This window comes from Crocodylus porosus, unplaced genomic scaffold (assembly GCF_001723895.1).
Source record: "Crocodylus porosus isolate Cpor-Errol unplaced genomic scaffold, CroPor_comp1, whole genome shotgun sequence".
NCBI lineage: Eukaryota > Metazoa > Chordata > Crocodylia > Crocodylidae > Crocodylus > Crocodylus porosus.
In genome coordinates this window covers 34,626,852-34,646,803 of record NW_017728915.1, presented here as the reverse complement: position 1 = coordinate 34,646,803, position 19,952 = coordinate 34,626,852, and the positions used below count along the sequence as shown (strand labels likewise).

The 19,952-nt window shown below is 40.7% G+C and overlaps 1 protein-coding gene across 1 annotated transcript in view; it reads right to left on the bottom strand.

Annotated features, from left to right (window-relative positions):
* Positions 1-19,952, bottom strand: part of CDH13 (cadherin 13) — a 758,015-nt gene that overhangs the window by 451,869 nt on the left and 286,194 nt on the right. Inside the window, exon 4 of the mRNA XM_019535944.1 lies at positions 11,234-11,350. Coding sequence (XP_019391489.1) covers positions 11,234-11,350 — 117 coding nt within the window. The remainder of the gene's footprint in view (positions 1-11,233; positions 11,351-19,952) is intronic.

Here is a 19,952-nt window from a genome sequence, read left to right as displayed (position 1 = left end):
GTTGGCTCTCCCTATTGCTTCATCGCATTGGTGACTCATATTCATCCTGGAGTCAATCCTGACTCCAAGATCCCTCTCTGCCTCTGTGCTGCTGAGAGGGTCAGTCCCTAACCTATAACCATAATGCTGGTTCCCCCTCCCCAGGTGCAGCACTCTGCATTTGTCCTTGCTGAACCGCATCCTGTTCAAATCCACCCACTTCTCTAACCTATCCAGGTCTGCCTGGATGCAGTCCCTACCTGACGGTGTATTCACTTTACCCCACAACTTGGTGTCATCAGCAAACTTGAACAGGGTGCTCTCCACACCCTCGTCCAGGTTGTCCCCAGAGGCTAACACCAGATCCACTATGGCATTTTCCGTAGTGGGGATAAGTACCTCCTGCACGAGGTGTAGGTCCTGTTCGCACATCAGGAACCTTTGTGAGTGGCTAGACCTGGCTGACTGCTCCTCCCAGTTGATGTCAGGGTAATTCATATCACTTTGTTAAAACTGCATCCTGTTCTGTTCTGCCCACTTTCCCAATCTGCCCAAATCCACCTGAATCCACTCCCTGCCCTCCTGTGCATTTACTTTGCCCCATAATTTGGGTGTCGTCTGCAAATTTAGACAGGGTGTTCTCCACACCCTCATCCAAGTCATTGATGAAGACACTGAACAGCAGTGGTCCAAGGACCAAACTTTGGAGAACTCCACTGCCCACATTTTTCCAGGTTGAATACAACCGATCCAGCACCACCCTCTGGGTGCATCCCATAAGCCAGTTCACCACCACCTGACCATGTAATAATCTACATCACAACCGCTTAATTTATTTATAAGAATGGGGTGCGACACTGTATCAAAGGCCTTTTTAAAATCCAAGTAGATGACATCTACCTCAACTCCTGCATCTAAGCATGGTGACCTGGTAAAGAAACAAGGTTAGTCAGGCAGGATCTACCTGCTATGAAGTCATGCCTGTTGCCCTTCAACATTATTTTTCCTACTGGACACCCACAAATGTGATCCTTAATAATTTTTAAAGGTTTTCCCTAGCATAAAGGTGAGGCTAATTGGCCTATAGTTACCCAGATCATCCTTTCTCCCCTTCTTGAAAACAGGGACCACACTGGCCCTTTTATCTATTGGTTCTTCATAGTTTGGAGCCCTCTGTTACTAACATCCTTTTTACTGACATGTTGCAGTGAAACTCAGATTCTCTCTCTCCCATTATGCTGTCTGTGGACCATTCTGTTTTTCATATTTTCTAATATAGTATCATCAATCCTTCTTGGACTCCAAGCCTCTCTAACTTGACCATCTCTTCCTCCTTGGGAGACAGGCTGCCGTTCTCTTCTTCCTACCTAGCCAACCTATCAACTTCTTCCCTTCATTCATCAGTCAATCAAATCTGTTCCTCAACTATAAATTCTTCTTGCCCTTTCCAGTGTCTGTGATAACTTTCTTCTATAGGTCACTCTTTTCATCTACTGGCTTGTCCTCTAAGTTGTTTTCTTCTGCAAGTGTCTATAAATAAAGCCTCCCATCTCCTCCTTCCCTCTTCCATCATGTTTTCAAATCCGCTTGTGAACCTCACCATCTTCAGCTGCAGCTTTAAGTCCCTGGATCTTCTGTTTTATTAGTTGCAAGCGACATTTCATACATAGTTTCCATCAGATATGACTAAAACATGATATACGTCCTGCAGCTTTTGCTCCCAGCCATGTTCATTATCTCCATCCCTCTTTGGATTAACACCCACACCATTGCATCTGTAACCATCACTGTCTTCTCTTGTTCATACCTACATTTAAGTCAAGAAAGACTCCCAAAACAACACCACTGGTTTTTGCACTCTGTTTGCTGCTTGGCTTTCAAACACATTGCCAAGGTTATTCCTGCCTCCTCATTTAACTTGGTAGTTAACAGTCCATCAGCAGTGATCAAGCAGGAAGCCTCACACTTTCAGAGTACATGCAGACATTACACTTAGATTGAACTAACCCTAGTTAGATCAATCTAAATGCTGATCCACAGAGACATTTGGGGAGGTTAGATGAGGCAAAAAATGGCCCAGCTGACTGACTTAGTTCACCAGAGAAGGTGAACTGAAGGCACAGACATAAGTGCAGCTCCTGGTTCTAACACACGGTGCTTCACAGAAAGCACCATAAGTTAGACTGATCCTCTGGACCCAACAGACATAAGCATTATTGGTGGAGGATTGAGCTCCAATTTGGAGCCAGTCCAAGGAGAGAGGCAGAATCTCTGCAGCCTCTTCCCCTAGCTCTGCTGTAGACCATTTTCAGGGCCAGATCGGGTGAAAATTGTCACTTCTGTCTGTTCCTTAGATTGGGAATGGGTTGGTCTGATCTGCTGTACATATCCTCAATCTCTGTCCCAGTCCAAACAGGCAGACTGAAAACTAGAAACTGCCAGGCAACCACATTCCCTACAAACTACACATTTACCTTGGAACACACCAAAAAAACAATTAAAACATAGATTGAAAAAGACCCCTCTGAATTCACATAGTAAAGTTCTGATTAAACATGAATACTGTCATGAATAAGAAGGGTTAGGAGGAGCAATACCGCTAAATGTGTAGTCCAGATAAAGCACTCTATCCCTTCTGCAATGCCTTGACAATGTGCATAGCTAAGCTGGACCACTGACTACCTAACTTTAAACCTCAAACTCCTTACTAGCATAACCGTCAAATCTCAGATAAATATACAATGTACCACTGCCATTAAAGGGTGACCTGAGGCAATCCCCACATAAATAAATAGAGCTACTGCTCTTCGTTTGTCACAGAACAAATATCTATCATTTTTATGGACTACTAACAAATAACCCATCATTGTAATTAAAGTAGAATTGCATATCCCACTGCTTCATACTTCATTTTACTTGATGTGGACAAATACATTGGAAGAGTAACATATGGACAGGGACCAAAAATTGAATATAGTATCTGTGTGCTTGTATCAGCAAGAGCAAGAAGAAACACATCAATAACAGTCAATGTTTGTAGCCCAGGCCATCTGGACATAAAGGCCTGTGTTGCCAAGAGTGTATTAAAATATTTTAATCTCATTGTTTTCCCTCAAGAATGCCTGGTAATGTGCAATAACTCGGGTTCTGCAAAAAGGTGAGAATCCTCTACCTAAAACTCCAGGATGTGTAAGTATGGTACTGATTTAATTAAGAGATACCAGGAATGGGCGCTCTATTGAAAAAGCTACAGTCCTGTTCCTAAATGAACAGAGCAGGAGGCCAAAAACATGAAGGAAAAGGACCCCTGCATTTACTACCTTGTTATGCTACAAATTGAATTAAGGTTTTTATTAACAAAAATACACGTGTCCCTCTCTTCCTGTGCAATATAATTATCTCTTCTCTGGCTTAGACCCCAATTCTTACTGATCCTTAATTAATATATTCTTCTCAGATCCTCACTTCTGCGTATATTATTAAGGTTGTTTTCCGACTTTGAAACAAAATTGTTTATCCCCCGGTCTCCTATCTTCTGCTCCCAACCATGTTCTAACAAGGAATTCAGCTGCTGCTGTTATTATCTCCAAGCAACCTGCACTTTTCTAGGAAGCACATTAACAGAGTGGGCTAGGAGACTATGTAGGTCAGAGCAGCCAAATAAATAAACCAGATGTGCTGATGGATAAAGCATGGGCAGTGGTGAGACTCAGTAGCAAAACTAGCGCTCATTATATTGACAAGAAGAACTAGGTGTACCTGAGATTATACCCATATCCTAGGCATCACATGGAGCCAAAGAACTTCACAGTGCCTCTAAACAGTAGGAACAGGAAGATGAAAGTAATAAAACTTTGTTGTGATCCTTACTTCTCAAACTGGGAAGGGCTCAAGTGTTCTTTCTTTTTTCACCTGTTTCCTGGTTCACAAATGTTTTCATTAATACACTACAGCATTGGGAAGAACTCTGTGCTGCTTGCAGTCACCCTGGAGCGTCAAGCCAAAGACAATTCTGGGTAGGCAGTATACTAAGAAAAGTCTAGGCTAAAGGGTGACCATGAATTTCATTGTCACCCAGTTCTGGAACATGGGCAGGGGAGAAAATAATCCTATGAAAATCCAACAGAAATGTGACTGAAGATGAGGAAGCTCCTAGAAATAACTATAATCTATTTTATGATATAAAGCCTGCTGCACATGATGGCAATGCTTCCATTAGGAAGGGGCTTTTATGGATGAATTGCACCTTCTCCTTACTAAAAGGAAATACTACCCTGTTCTATGGTGACTCAAAACACAGAAGTGCTGGAAAGCGTAGCATCTTGGATATTAGATGTGATGTATTACTAAGAGGAACCTGGAATCTGTTCCTTGACCATCTTCACATGGCACATATGTGTATGTTTTGCCCATATGCCCATCTACAGTTAATTAGGCATCTTTCATTGTGTTAAGTCTGGGTCTAGCCACATCAGCCATTGCTGCAGCAGCAGTAGCCAGAACAACAACATGGGTGACTGTAGAGAGGACCAGAAGAAAGATTTCTGCCCAACTAGTAAGTGATACAGATGGGCCAAGCCTGCGCCCAGGTCCATTTGGAAACTACCTACCAGCTGCAGCCACACAAACTGTAGTCCAAAGCAAGAAGCTTTTCGTTCTTTGCTCCTTGTTTCCATCAACACCATTTGTTAACTATGCTTCTGTCTCGGGCATGAAACCTGCCAGCAAGTAATTTTCTGAAGCAGGAACTGATCTGAAAATGACTGCACAGAGCTTGAACTAATTCATTTTTTTTTCCTACTCTGGGCTTCTCACTGTAACTCATTATAGCATGTTATCGATTAAGTCCGTTGGATCCATCCTTATAGGGAGCCACTTCAATAACAGTCAATATTATGTTTTTATTATACCCAGGCTGTACGCTGCTGCTTTGAATTTTGCGATTCACTTTCCCTTTGAGAATTCTGCCATCAGAGACACAAGCGTACCAATGTTGGATGCCAAAATATCGAATACGCACAGAATCTATGCATCTCAAGTAATGGGTCCCTCTGGGTCCTACTGTTCAAAACAATGGGGTATGTGACCCAGTCTGTGTAAAATATAACACGTACAAAAGCAAAGACAAAAATATTGCTGAAGTCTGAAAACATTTATTTAAGCATTAGTTTCTTCTGTAGCCATTCTTCTTTTCCTCGCGGTCCTATATTTCACTACTATTCCCGAGGTTGGAAGCAGCAAAGAAACAGAAATCTCAAATTTTTGTAGATTTTTCCAACCCAAGTCTCCAGCTCCAAATTGTCCGAAAGGCTCAGAAAGATACTTCCCCCCATGGGGAGGTTTGGGCCCACTGTTGGCCAACTGCCCTTTCATAGCAACCTGGGGCTGGCAAGAAAAAAGGGAGAGCCCACGGATCTGTGCCTGACCTGACTGAGCTTGCCATTTCTGTTGGAGTCCAGATTCCCAAGCTCATACATCAGCACATCCTGCTGCATTAGTCTCTCCTGGGGCTGGAATGATAAGCACCAAAATAAGGTGAGAAAAAGGGGATCCTTCTGGTTTGCAAGCCTCACCGGAATCAGAGAGGTTCGTATATCCCACGAGAAAACTGCTTCTTGAGAAAGCTTAAAGCAATATTTTTGGAAAACCCTCAGGGGTACACAGGGTTCACAATAATTAGCCAAAGCCGAACCAGGACATCACAACTTTCTCAGGCTTCCGTATACTAGTAAGAAGAATGTAAGTTAGGCATTGCTGTGATTTAGGAGCCATATCCAAAGTAGTACTTGGGCACCTCTTCCTTAGGATAACTTACAACCATAAAATGAAGTGCTTCAGAGTTGTTCCCAGAACATTCAGATCAGGGGTTTTTGAATCACTATTTGAACTTGTGCATTTATCATCTCCCTAGGTCCCATTTTAGGCACTTAGGTCCTTCTTTGGGTCTGGCCCTTGGACTGGACATTATTTTCCAGATCTGACATTTTTCCTGTGTTTAGTTACACAGCTCATGCAGAGGTTCAGTTACACAGCTCATGCAGAGGTTTAGTGAGATAACCAAAAGGGAAGCAGTAATTGCCTTTATTTTCAGCACTGAGTTTTATTCAATTTTTGAAAATATGGAAATACACTAACTCTCCTGCCAGCAGTAGTTAAGGAATTAACACCTTTTTCATGTATGCTTTATTGACGGTGCTTTATGAAACATATTCATGCAAATCACTACAGCTGCTTTCCATTTTTTCAGCCTCTTTTCAGAAAGCAGTGCTAACTTTCTCTTCTGCATTGTTCAAAGAAACATACAATTGATCTTGTGATTGCATGAGACTGCAGCCAGAGTGTTTGGGCTTGGGTCCCTGAATTAGACAGCTACTGAAAACCTATACTTTACTCCATTTAGATAAAGGTTCCATCTGCAATTGCCTACCAAATGTACCAGAAGCTGATCATGCTTAGCACCTTTGGAAACTGGACCAATGTGCATCAGTGTTAAAATGAATTTAGGATCCTATGTTTAGGCCCCTACATTAGTGTTGCTGTTCAGACATAATCATAGATTCCTGTGAATCTTCGCACCGTGCTGAGAAGTAATTTACCCCCTTATCTTGAAATCACTCATTAACGCCAAATCAAGACACAGAATAAGATGATCAATACTCTTTCTAGTAATTGTCTTTAATGCATTGCCTTTTTCTAGGATGTATACAAAAACCTGGACAACAATGAGGCTGATAAGACCACTGGTTAATGCTGTCTCACTGTTTTCTTGTACTGGCCATAGCTGCTCTGTGTCCAGCTGTTGCTTCTTATCTTAGATTTGTAAGTTCTTGGAGCAGGGATGGCCTTTTTGTTCTGTTTTTACAGTACAGCGGGGTCCTGGTCCATTACTTGGGCACCTACATGTTATAACAACACTAATAACAGCAACAAGTAAAATATATGAACCTTAAAATATCATATAGCCCTCAAAGGCTTCCAGCAGGGATGGTCAGATTCAGTGTCTAGATGCTGGGATACTGAAAGTCTGAGCAGCTTAGCAATAGGAATATTTTTGTATCTACAAGTCACTGGCTTGGACATAGTTTGGGTATGAGTCCATTTGCTCAACAAATAAATCCTGCCATACAATCTACAGACACACCCTTTTGTGAGCAAATTATGTTATTTGGACATCCATTTCAGATAAGGTGGTGAACCTCATTACAGTTCCTCACAACATTCGGTGCACAAAATGCTCCATGGCAAATAGCTAGCCTTGGCGGCATTCTGCCATAAAGGCCAAAGACTGAATGGAAGAGTAATCTAAAACAAATTCTTGTTCCCTAAAAGTAGGAATTGGATTCAAGACTAGGCTCAAGAAATGTCAGTTTGAAGATATCCTTATGCTATACCCGTTCCATTTATATTGCATGAACTGCAGCTTATGTTCAACCTTTGCTTGACACCTTCTTCTGCGTTTCGTAGTCATCACATTTTAATGAGTAGATCTGATATAGCAGTTTCATTATTAATATTATTGATATAGATTATGGTGCCATGCCACTTCAGAGACCAATTCTGCCTAGCATTAGTAAGCTATTCAGAGCTGGGGCTCTCTCTTATAGTCCAAATAGCCATATTAGTCCAAATAGTCAAAATAGCCAAATACAGATTCAGCAACCTCAAAACAATTTTGCACATTCATTTCAGTACCCCCAAAATAGCTTTCTTAGGGAAAAAAGCATTCCAAAGCAACAATGAAATATTATATTGGACATTTTAAAAACATTTTGTTTTATTCAAAACAACTTCCTTTTGATTTTCCCTTTGTCTATTTTTTAGAAGATGATAACACCTTCAAATATGCTGAACTGCAGAATAAAATATTTTGTTGTGAGCTGAACAAATTCAGTTTTCCAATTGGTTTCGGTTTGTTGCAAGGTAAACTTTCTCTTTGATTTTTCAGTTACCAGAAAAACAAATAAGCCATTATTCACTCAGTCTTAATTTAAATCGACAAGACAGAGTGGGTGAAAATAAGCATCCTCATTTATCACACAGGAGAATGAGACTGATATTTCCAAAGGAGTTAGATGTCCAAATCTTATTGGAATTCCTTTCGTTCATGAAAATCCCAACCCAAGTCACTAATAACAAGGAATCACAGTCACAAATTGATTGAGGGCAGGTTCAGGCTGGATATCAGAAGGCATTACTTTATGGTTAGGGCTGCCAGGCTCTGGAACGGGTTCCCAAGGGAGGTGGTGCTCTCCCCTACCTTGGGGGTCTTCAAGAGTTGGTTGGATAGATATCTGGCTGGGGTACTATGATCTTGGCACTTGTTCCTGCCCAGGGCAGGGGGTCAGACTTGATGATCTGCTCAGGTCCCTTCTGACCCTAGAAACTATGAAACTAATACAAGGTCAGCTGAGAAGTCTACGGCAGACATGAGAAATGTACTCAGTCTCCTGAGTCTCAGCCCTGTGCTTTGATGAAAAAGGGCTACTTGTCCTCTTTATATTGTGTCTAATTTTCAATATAGTCAAACACTGATGGTGGAAGTTAGTAAAAGCTTTGACTTTGCTTCTCAGATATAAGGAAAAAGGAACAGAAAGGTAGCTAAAAAAAGGAGGAAGGATGGAGCCAAGGGCAGAAAGAAACACAGCAACAGAAAGGCCATGGGATAAAAGGAGCAGGGAGGGGAAGCAGAAAATATCGAATGAAAATGGAGATATGATACTGGAAAAGTAGTTTATTTGCTCAATAAGATGTTTATTTAGTCTTGTTTGTATTTAATATTGATAAGTCTTGGTTATTACTTCTGCTCAAGACTAATTTGTCACAAATAATTCCATTATATAGTTGCTTGAGGCAAATTCATCGACTCTTTTCATTTAAATTTAGCCACTCCAACAGCAGAGAAAGCTCTAACTCAACACCTTCTATATTATGAAAGGAGAGGGGTCCAGTTATAAATATGTATTCAGATTGAAATTTTCAAGGAGGGACATATTTCCACAATCAGACTTCAGGATGACTAAAAGCCAGATCTGCATCCTATTTTTGTGACTTGAGAACCATCATTGTTAATTGAAACTGGATTTTATGAAAAAGAATAAAAGGATTTTTCTGTAAAATATATTATTATTAGATTTGATAAAAATGGGGGTTTTGATGGATGAATGTACAGCCCATGATAAACATCTCATAAAAGGCTTGTCCGTCAAACTTAATATAGAAGCGACTGAATGCATTTTTAAAACCACATCTATTCCTCCTAGATCTGTGTGCAAAATGAGTTTCTTCTTTCCCTCACTAACCCACATATGAGGACTATGGAGCAGCATCTCCAGATTGTACCCTAGGCTGTGTACACATGTTCAAATGATCTGGGAGAATTTTTCCAGGTTCGTCCTCCTGGTGTAAAAACTTACCCAGATAAACCTGAACAGACATTCAAGTCATGAATCCCTAAAGAGCAGAAAACTTGCAGTGCTGATGCTGGGCGGCAGGGAGCTCCTGTGTACACATCTCAGCGTGCTCCTCAGGCTCCCCGAGTCTAAAGCAGTGCACAGGGCAGCTGTAACTGGAGGACTCAGACTGCTCAGGACTTGCGCTGCTGTTTCTCCCCGTAGTAGAGTGTGAGGATTATGAATGGGGCGTGTTCTACTCCCTGATTGGCTGGAGCAGTAGAGTCCAGCGAGCGACACACTGTAGCCTGGGGGCAGGGGTAGCAGCAAAGCACCCTGGGCTGCTGGAGGACTGTGCTGGGAGGATAGTGCCAGAAGATAGTGCCACTACCTCAGAAGATAGTGCCTTAAAAAAGCGAGGATGTTATCACCAATACGTTGGTCAAAAATTTTAGTTGGTTATCAATGACTCAGAATTCTCAGACAGCCTAACATTTAAACGGGTGAAGAAAGCCGAGTAGTAGGGAAGTTTTTAATATTAGATAAGACATGTACACTTAAAGGAAATTTCAAGTCTGCTCCTAGCCCCAAGAGAGGAAACCTTGTAGTGAGATACGTGTTCAGCATGAATGCGATTGGGGAGCAAGAGAGTATAAAACCTCAAAGATAATTTTCTTGTTCAGCTAAAAAGAATCAAAACTCTCCCTAATTATTAAAGTAATTAATTAGATGCCATCTGGCTAAAATACACATCAATCATGGAATCATTTTCTGCCCTGGGGCTGTGCATTTAGTTGTACTAATGGTATGAGTGGGAACAGTGCAAAAAAAATCTCTTGACTTGTATAGGTCAGTATACAAATTGTCACACCTAAGAAAAAGAGAACAATGTGAATAGTCCATTTTTCACAACTGCACATATATTATTTGCCCCTGCAGTGACCATTATTGCATGTGCACTCCCAAACATCATACATTAAAATGCTCGATTAAGCAACAGCTGTAATTATGTGGATGTAGCATCCTACGAAAGTAGGGCTGGAAGAGACTCCATGACTTCATCCTGTTCAGCCCCCTACTCAGTTCAGGATCATCCCTGACTAAATCATCCTGGGTAAGTGTCTGTCTAACCTATTCTTGAAAACGTCCCGAGACGAAGATGCCACCTCTTCTCTGGGTAACCTGCTCCAATGTTAAAACATCCTCCGCGTCAAAAATTCTTCCTAATCTCCAACCTAAATCTCCTTTGCTGCAGTTTGAGATTTTTTTTGCGCATGGGAAACTCTAATCACAAGAACCGGAGCTGGCTCTCCCCTTGAGCAAGTGTGAGCGTGCACATTTCTCTACTGACGCAAAGTTTATTCCGACAGATCTATGGAATAAAAGAAAAACTGCCACACAGAAATACTTGTATACAGATGAAAGGGATCCACTGCTGTGTACGCATATGTTTGTACTTGAGTTTTTTAATATCTTCTCAAAATCAGCACCAAAGTTAGAAGCAAGGCAATGTGTTTTATAGAGCGATGCAGCATTATGTCAATACAATATGACACTCTGTGTCATTTCAGAACAGGATGTAAATAGTGAACAAATCCATGCTAAGCACCTAGTACAGTAAAATTCATACCTCTATTAAAACATACCACCCCGATGAATCCTTTTAAGCAGAATTTATGTTTTGAAGTAAAAATTCCACATACTTTCACACACTCTCTCACACACACACACATACACACACACAGCCATTTTCCTCTCCCTCCAGAGCAGAGGCTACTACTGTGATAACTACTGCAGAAAGACCTAGGAGAAATGGATCAATCATTTAATAGCATCATCTGATCCTGCTCTTTGGCTAGACTTACCTTGCCAACAACCCTGGGGAATGGTGCTCTCTGATTTTCTGGAATTAATATGGGAGACAGCAAAATAGCTCTCTTTTGCCTTAGAATTCCAAGGTTGCCTTCGATTTTAAAGATTTCCTAAAAGAAAGAAAAAATACAAGAATGATTACCAAGGATACCATTAATTTATTATTCCTATTGCACACATCTTCATTTGTGAAGAAAAGCCGCCAAGTATCTAGACCGTGCTAAACTAGTCTCACAACTTGCATTAGCAGGAAAGGAATTGTTAGTTCAAGACTTGAACCAGTGTTGTGATTAATGAAGATTATCATTAAACTATTCAGTCAGATCTTCAGGATCATTCCATTTAAGATGTCAATAATGATTTATGCATGCACCATTCATTCTGCATTTCTATAACTTAACTTTCAACACAAGTAAGCAGAATATCACAGTAGCCCTGTTATGTTTCAACCTCCACCTGCTTCACCAGCCTAACCTGTGAACTTAAATCTTAAGAAAGGTCTGCTTCTTGAGTGCTTGGACAAGAGAGTTGCCGGTAAACAACCAAACTGGTGGACAAGGTACAGATGGCTCTATTTTTCAATCCAAGTCCTCAAAATCTGCTATTAGAGAGCCTCCTGGGTACTTAAGACGTTGTACTGGGAATAAGTACTGAAACGGGAGATAGATCTAGATCACCACTAAAAATCCTATGACAGGTTTGGAAGAATAGGAACAACATATATGGTGTGGGGGAGGAAGGGTGCAAAATAAGTGATACATGGGGCAATTACATTCTTCTTGAATATATTCATCTACTATTGTAAATGCAACAGTGATTCTCCTTCACGTCCTGGCCCCAGACTGTTGAGTCTTGATGCTGCTATGGCAGCTGTTGCTTTATATCTAGAAGTAGATACATTTCTGTGGTAGTCAATACGACAACTTTGCAATTCTAAAAAGTGGAATGAGTTTTCTGACAGAGACAGTTTGCAGACGTCAGTAAATAACACGAGCCGTTCAGGTTGCCATCTGCCAAAGTACCTCCCTGCCTAATAATGTTTGCAGCCTCCAAAGCACTCTTCTGCCTCAGCGTGTTTTAGTGTCGCTTTTCAAGTTTGACAATGAACAACAGCAGGGGCAAGTCGGACCCACAACAGTCAACTTTAATCTTGCTGAAGGCAAAGAGGAGGAAGAAGTATCGAGAAAATCCCTTTACACAATTGTGCCAACCTTCATTACTTCTTGAGGCCCACCCTAATACAGAATTCCCTTAGCTCCCAAGGGCATTGCCACATCACTCTACTCTTTTAGGCTGCGCGCCACTTGGGTCCCTGCTTTTGTCTTTCAATTTCTCTCCCAAAAGAATTTTGCCTAATAAAAATTCATGAAAAAGTTAAAAAAAACAACCCCTATTTGAAGTGTCAAATAAAATAGAAAGAGCTGAATTCTATCCAAAGGCGAATGTACGATACAGTAAGCTTTCAAATTCACTTACGCTGTAAACACACACAGAAGCTCAGGCTGCCACGTGTCTTTGACGTTGTTAAGGAGAGTGACAAGACCTGAACATCAGCACGTCTAAAAGGAAACAGATCCTTTAGCAGAAGCCCAACTGGAGTGCTAACTTCTCTGCCTCGAGCTGACTCCCACGCTTGCAAACGCCCATGAGCTCCTGAAACGGCTAGACTATAACATAGGAGGATCTACCAAATGCCTTTAATCTCGGCAAATGAGCAAGGTAGTAAAAGCTAATTCAAATTCTTCCCTGCTTGTAGCCTGGATTTCTTTGTACTTGCTCGAGTCACCGGAGCAGTAATCAGATGCAGACCACCAACAGGCATCATCAGTCCTCAACCAATAGCTGGGAAATAGCTGGGGCTAGATTTCAGCATGCACTGCTGTGTCTCCTGACAAATACAAATGTAAATTTATCCTACCTATTCCTAGCTTTCCCTGGAATTATTATTTGTGCTGGAAGACATGGCTCAGAGAATTAATCCAGACATTTTCCCACAATTTATTATCCTTAATCTTTTCCAGAGACCTCCACAACTGTTTAAAACAAGAATGTGTGCAATTGGTCTTGAATTCAGGTCATATCTGTGATCACAAAGAACTGATGGTCCCAAAGGAAACCAGGAAGGTAGGAGGACTGAAGCCCTTCTCCCAGATTTCAAAGGAACATCAAAGGAGATGAATTCTTTGATCGAGGTGAAGTTTTTAATACGGGCCCGCTGCAAGATAGGACAAGGCTTTGATAGTTCAGTCAGAGATGTCCAAATACTCCAACGGAGTAAATTCCATCTCTGTGCATCACTTCCATCTCACTGTTGATTCTTCAGTGTTGACTTTTTAACAGTGCCGACTGGATTTTTCTGATAGGTAATGCTGTGACCTCTCCAGAGGACTACATTCCACCTACATTGTATAAAATAAAAGGCTTAGACACATGACAATCAAGGCCAGGTACACAAAAAGAAAAAGGGAAGCCGGGGCCTCTGTACTAGCTTCCATTAAGAATTAGGCCTTCGCCAACCAATAACTGTGGCAATTTTGTGCAGAATATTCTTTTCTAACAGGAACAAATAACTGGTATCTCATATAATAGGAACAATTAACAAATGATGACCCAATAATAGGCCAAAAACACAAACACAAAAGCCAAGGATTTGGGAATTACATGCTCGCTGTAGGGCCTGCAACGAATGCTGAAGTCACTGAAAGTATTCCTAACGATTTCAATGCCTCCTAGATCAGACTTCTAGTTTGCAAATATAAATCACAATAACGGGGGTCCATCTATTTCACTTTCTGATTTATAAGATGGTGAGGAGTTTACAACTTCCAACAATTTTGTAAGCTATTGTTTTGGTATTAGGTTATAATTACATAGCAGAAGACATTATTACAATATTAGCTTTTCTTAGAAGGCTGCACCCAAAATACAAAGGGTCTCAGCAGTAATACTTTGCTATCAAAACGACAGGAGCAAAACCTTCCAACAGCCTTATCCAGTGTGAATAGTTACCATTTGAACAATAGAAACCTGGCCTACTTTTAGATTGCCTGTGAGGAACACATTGGTGTGATTTAGTCGGGCAACTCTAGAGACTTAATTCAGCTTCATTAAAGTCAATGGAAAAGGAATGACACCGACTTCAGTGGGAGTTGGATCAGACCTTGGGCTGCTGGTGCCAAAGCCTTACTCACAGATAGCAGTTGAAAAATGTTAGATGGTCTATCCTGTTTAAAGGTGACAGTCTAAACTCCATTTCCATTTAGAACAGAGATAGCACTGCAATATATTCATCTTTTATTATAAGGTTCCCCTTTTCCCCACAAACTAACAGATCTGAGGAATGGGATGGGGACTGCCTGTTCATTTTTGTACTATTTAGGCATCTGATAACAAAGGCTAGGTACAGACATTCAAAAAGCCCAAGGTGGAAATCAATCTAAGTTATGCAGTTTTCTGTAAACAGCCTAGTTTAGATTAGCAGCAGAAAGAAAACACACTCTTTGGTGGAGGGAGGGGAGGGGTGGTGGATTTTAGACCAGGTTCTGCCATTTTTAAACCAGCCCATGTATGCCGAACTTCTGTTATGGGTATAACATATGGGGATTTCTGATCACTTATACTGGTAAAAGTGTGATGCCTGTATCTGGCCAAAAAGGCTAATCTGGATAACTGCAACAAGACTTTATTGAAGTCTCGTCTTGAACTGCAACAATACTGAAAAGAAAGAAGTCAGATCTATTCAATCACGATTACTACAAGGCCCAAGCTTCCCAAGTTCCTTGAGAAGTCTCCACTATGTTTATTTATTATTTTTTTCCTGTTGTAAAGTTTTATTTGGGGATCTAACACCTCTTGAAAATTTGAATGAACAGCCTAGCCAGTATTTGGTAACGGGCACCATTAGTCTTGGCAAAGAAAACTTCATTAGAACTCATCATGGGAATAAGATGGCTGAACACTTATTGATTTGTCACAATAAGGTCAGAAGCATTGTTGGACTGGCAATCTGTAACCCATTATAACTGACCAAGAAAGCAATTGTGTTTCTTGTCATTTAGCTGTTTTCATAACCTAGGTTTGCTAGTATAAAACAGAGTCAATAGCCTGCCCCATAACAAACAGTTAAATTAATTTATTTTTTACTGCAAGCAAAATTCCTCTGAAATTACAGTTGGATATGGTATTTTTCTTCTTCACTGCTCTGTGGCATTACTGTAAATGTTTAACAGCACCCAGAGATGACTACATGTCTATGTGAGGAGAAATTGTTTCTATGCATCACTTTAACCGAGTTGCACAGGGTTAGAGGATGTTCAGGTTTATCAAATGTTTATGTACAAGTTGTCATAATCATCACCTCATTGTAAGCCTCAACAATATGGACAGTTAACAGTATTCATAATGTTTGCCAAATGCCTACTTTCGTTAATTATTATTACTCTGAAAAAACTCAGATTTACCTATGAATTAAAAGCAGCTGCCTAAATAACCATTAGATCAATGAATAAAATGAAGACTTTTGAAGATCAGCACTAAACACACAAACCCCTCCTCCAAAAAATGTCTCTCTTCAGTCCCGTTAATGCCGACCTTGCAAATAGCACTGTATTCTTTAAAAGAATAACTTCCACTAGAATTCAGCGTCCTCTGGAGAACCGGCTACCTTGGAAAATAGAAGCTTCAAGGTTTCTGAGGTATGCTCAAATCTGACAGTATCTGGGTAATGGAAATTGCTATGGGAAAGTGGATTTAATTGTAGGAGTGAGATTTCTATTAGAATTGTTACATAAAAAGACAAATCCTTCGATTCTGTAACTGATAGATTCATTGACTTCATACCTATTCGTGGTAGTATCAGATTGCTTTACCAAAGTGTCATTTAATTAGTGGATATTTTTAAGGACTTGTGGGGAGGCGGGGGTTTGTGTGCGTTATGTTTTACGCTTTAACTTCTGAAAGCATAACAATAACCAACAGGCTTTATTCTTTAGCGTTATGGCATTATTAGTCATATTGTAAAAAAACCCCTATTTTTAGATTCATTAAAGATGGAAAAAAACAACAACATCCTTACTTTAAAAAGTTGTTATATGGCATATAGATATATGAAATCCCTCTGACTATTCTGGAGGAAAACCTTCATTTCTGCAAAGTAGAATGATTTGTTCCATTATCATCTTGGGCTTGTGCTCTGTCTGCTATGATGGAAGAGTTTTTTGTCTATATTCAAGTATAACTTTCATTTATCTGAAGACTTGCCTTACTCTATATGTCAGCAAAAAGTCTCTCCAAGTCAAAGCTGATAATAGACTGAATGCCATTAACATTCCCTTTCCACATACGTTAACCATGAGAGTTACTTATTCTGGGAGTAACCCACAAATGACAAAGAAACTTTAAATTATCAGCCTGGACTTTTCCCCATCATTATTTACTTTGGTGAGTGTGTTTTCATTTGAACCGCATGTGAATTACCCCTCTAGCAGGAGCACTCACATTGGCTGCACACTGCTCATTAAATATAATGAGGTATCCCTTCATATACAAACAACAGAGCAAACTCTGCGTGACTGCACCTGTCAGATAGCATTGCAAATATGGACTTAGGGGGAAAAAATATGGTTTTGACCTTATGTCTCAATCTTCACCTGGATAGACTAACTACTCGTATTACTCATCACCGTAAGGCAAAAAACACCGGTACTTTCCCCGCTGTGAAGCAGACAGAAACATGTTGCTTTTTTTAACGTAAGAAGGAAAATCTACTTAACCACACATGATGGTTCTGATGTCCTGGATAATTGAGGAGTAATAAAAACTCCTCTCAAATCTTCAGAACCTCAGCAAATTCTAAGACACTGTGAATAAATAGTGTGACTTCCTTTTCACTTCCTGCTCCAACACATTTAAACTATTGAGCATGGATTTATGAAGAAGAACATTTGCACTTAAGACAAGGGAGATTTCCCAGCAAAACAGCATCGTGTCTTTCATCTTTTAAATCAGGTGTGGCCTGACACTGGGTCTGCTCTGAGCACATAATCAGGGAGTGTAAAATTGCATGTTGGGCCATATCTTTGGTGCCTACCGTGTGTAGACAAAACGAGGGGCATGTGTGCGCAACACTTTAAAGTGGGCTAAATGCTTTTCTGCCGCTTTAATGGTGTTGGTGTTTGCGTGCCTCGGTGGCGTATTGTGCATTCGTTCCAGTCGCTGTAGGAAATTTGGCGGCGTAAAGTGTCTTAAATGATTTAGGGTGCAGCAAACTAACGGCTGTGGAGTGAAGCACTGGCCTCTGTGCAGCTTGGCAGGAAGCCCTGCAGCAGCCTGGGAAAGCAGGCTCCACCCAAGAAAATCAGCAAGCCTGACACTCTGCCCACCACCCCCCCAAGTCTGCCTGCGCCGCACAGGGGCCCGGTGCTTTCCTCTGTGGCTGTAGAGACCCCCGGGAGCACCCAAGCTGGGTGCCTCGGGGCAGAGGGCCGCCAATGCCATGGAGAGAAGCACCAGCCCCTCGCTGCAGCCTAGGGACCACTGTGCTCGCCCTCCCCGCTCTGCCAGAGAGGCAGATAAGTCAGCAGGGGGTGTGCACGACACAGGGGTTTAATCAGCCCTAAATTGAAGCGGTGTTTTTTAAAACCCACTGCTTCCATTTAGGGCCCCCGCGTTTCACCTACACACTATTATGCTACGTTGCCCCTGGCATAGCAGAATTCCTGAGAAGCATGGAAATGTCACGGATGGGCCGATATCACCCTTTCTCAGACCCTCTTTTTTTTTTGGGGGGGGGGGGGCAGGTCTTCAAAAGTCTTCATTTTACGCATTGATCAAATGGTTATGTAGGCAGCTGCTTTTAATTCTGAGCATGAGGGTGTACATAAAGAGTTAAAGAAAAATAACCTTATGGGAGCATACTGGGTTCTAGCTATCTTCACTGGGGGGGCTGCTGAAGTCTGCCATATGATATAGAAACCCAAAGGTTGCTCTACACCGGGGGGGGCTCCCTTAAACACCCCACTCCAATAACAATAATTTTAGTTTACACTTGAGGTTGCTGTGTTTTAAAATCTACCAGCAACTATATGACTAATGCCATATACAAGCAAGGTTTTACAAGTACCTAACATGATCTCTGATAGAATAATTTGTATTTTGCTCAGCTAATTTGTAATTGTCGATCATTTTCATAGAAGCCATACTGTGTCAGTGTATTTTCTTGCTGTGATTGTTAGATTTATCTCTTTGCTCTCTTCATCAATGTGGGGAAAATGCTGCCTGGGGAAAAAAGGTGTAGGGAAAGTATATGGGACTATTTTCAAACCGAAATGTTTGGGTCTCTAAGAGGTCGCAGAAAATGTGCTTGCTATGACTTGCTTTATCACTACACATCTTTAGCAGATGAGATAGTTTGTTTGACAACATTTTTTTGGTATCCATCCAGAATGGTAAAAAAGGGTGATGCCAAATGCATTTTTAAAGATCTGTTCTGAATAAACATGTTCTAAAGCATCTCTGTCATTGGGTCTTAATTTTTTTTTTTTTCCTTTTCATATTTGAACATACCTGTTTCCACAGAGCTGAATGGAATACACACATTAGTCTTTTAGACTTATACCTGCTATTTTAAATTACTGCAATTCATTTTTGGATTTGAGTATATTTTGCCTGAGTCACTTCTGGTATGCAGTTTGGGTAATTTATTTTAAAAAAACCCCAAACCATGTATTTGAAATTTATAGTAATGGGTGCACTGGTTAAAATGACTACATATCTGAAAACTAGGGGTAATCTAGGTGAGCAAGTATATTACTCTACTCCCAGGTACTTATCATCTTAAGGGTGACACCAGAAACTAAGGCTATATCCAAACTAGGAAACCTTTATTGGTATAATACCAGGGTATTATATCAGAAAAGCACTTCAAGCAGAGATGGAGCTCTAATGGCAGATTTGTGCTTTGTACTAATGCAGTAAAAAACACTGTACATGGGTGAAAAAAGCCATCTTTACAACTGCAGTTGTGCCAGTAGAACATCATTTACACTAGGGACTCTGCACATATAGCTAGGATCTTCTTCACACTTTGACTAGCATAGTTGTGGTCACAGATGTCTCCACCATTGACATGAATTAAATCTGAGCTATCTGCAGTTTCAAGAAAGCTGGAGCAAATGAGTTTCCATTTTCTTTCTTATATTATTCCAGTTAGTTGCGTTGGGTCTGAGCCAAACCTTCATCTGTACTTGTCTTTTAATCAACAATATTTCTGAAGGTTACTGGCTTCAATTACTTAGATGGAAGGACTTCCCCTTCCACTCCCCTTGTCATCTCAGGTCTGTATTTCTACCTGAGGCTGGCCCCATTCACTGAAGTTGACTCACCTAAAGTTCATATGAAGAAGGCAATCTACCTTCAAAAGACAGCCTAAAATAGTCTAGGGCAATTGTCAGTTCTTCTATTATATGTTAGCAATTCTTAAAAAACTGAATCTTCTGTTTAAATACCATATATGGTAGACCCCCCGCACAATAGAGGAGTCCTGAAATGTTAAATGTGTACATAATAATAATATTTCAAAGTGCATAGGTATTTAACTCCTCATTTCAATGGAAGCTATTATTAACATACCATGAGGAACCCATTTGATTTTTTAAGCAGCTAAATACCTTTAACAGCTTGGCCCTACATGACCCATCAGGGAAGCCTATAACA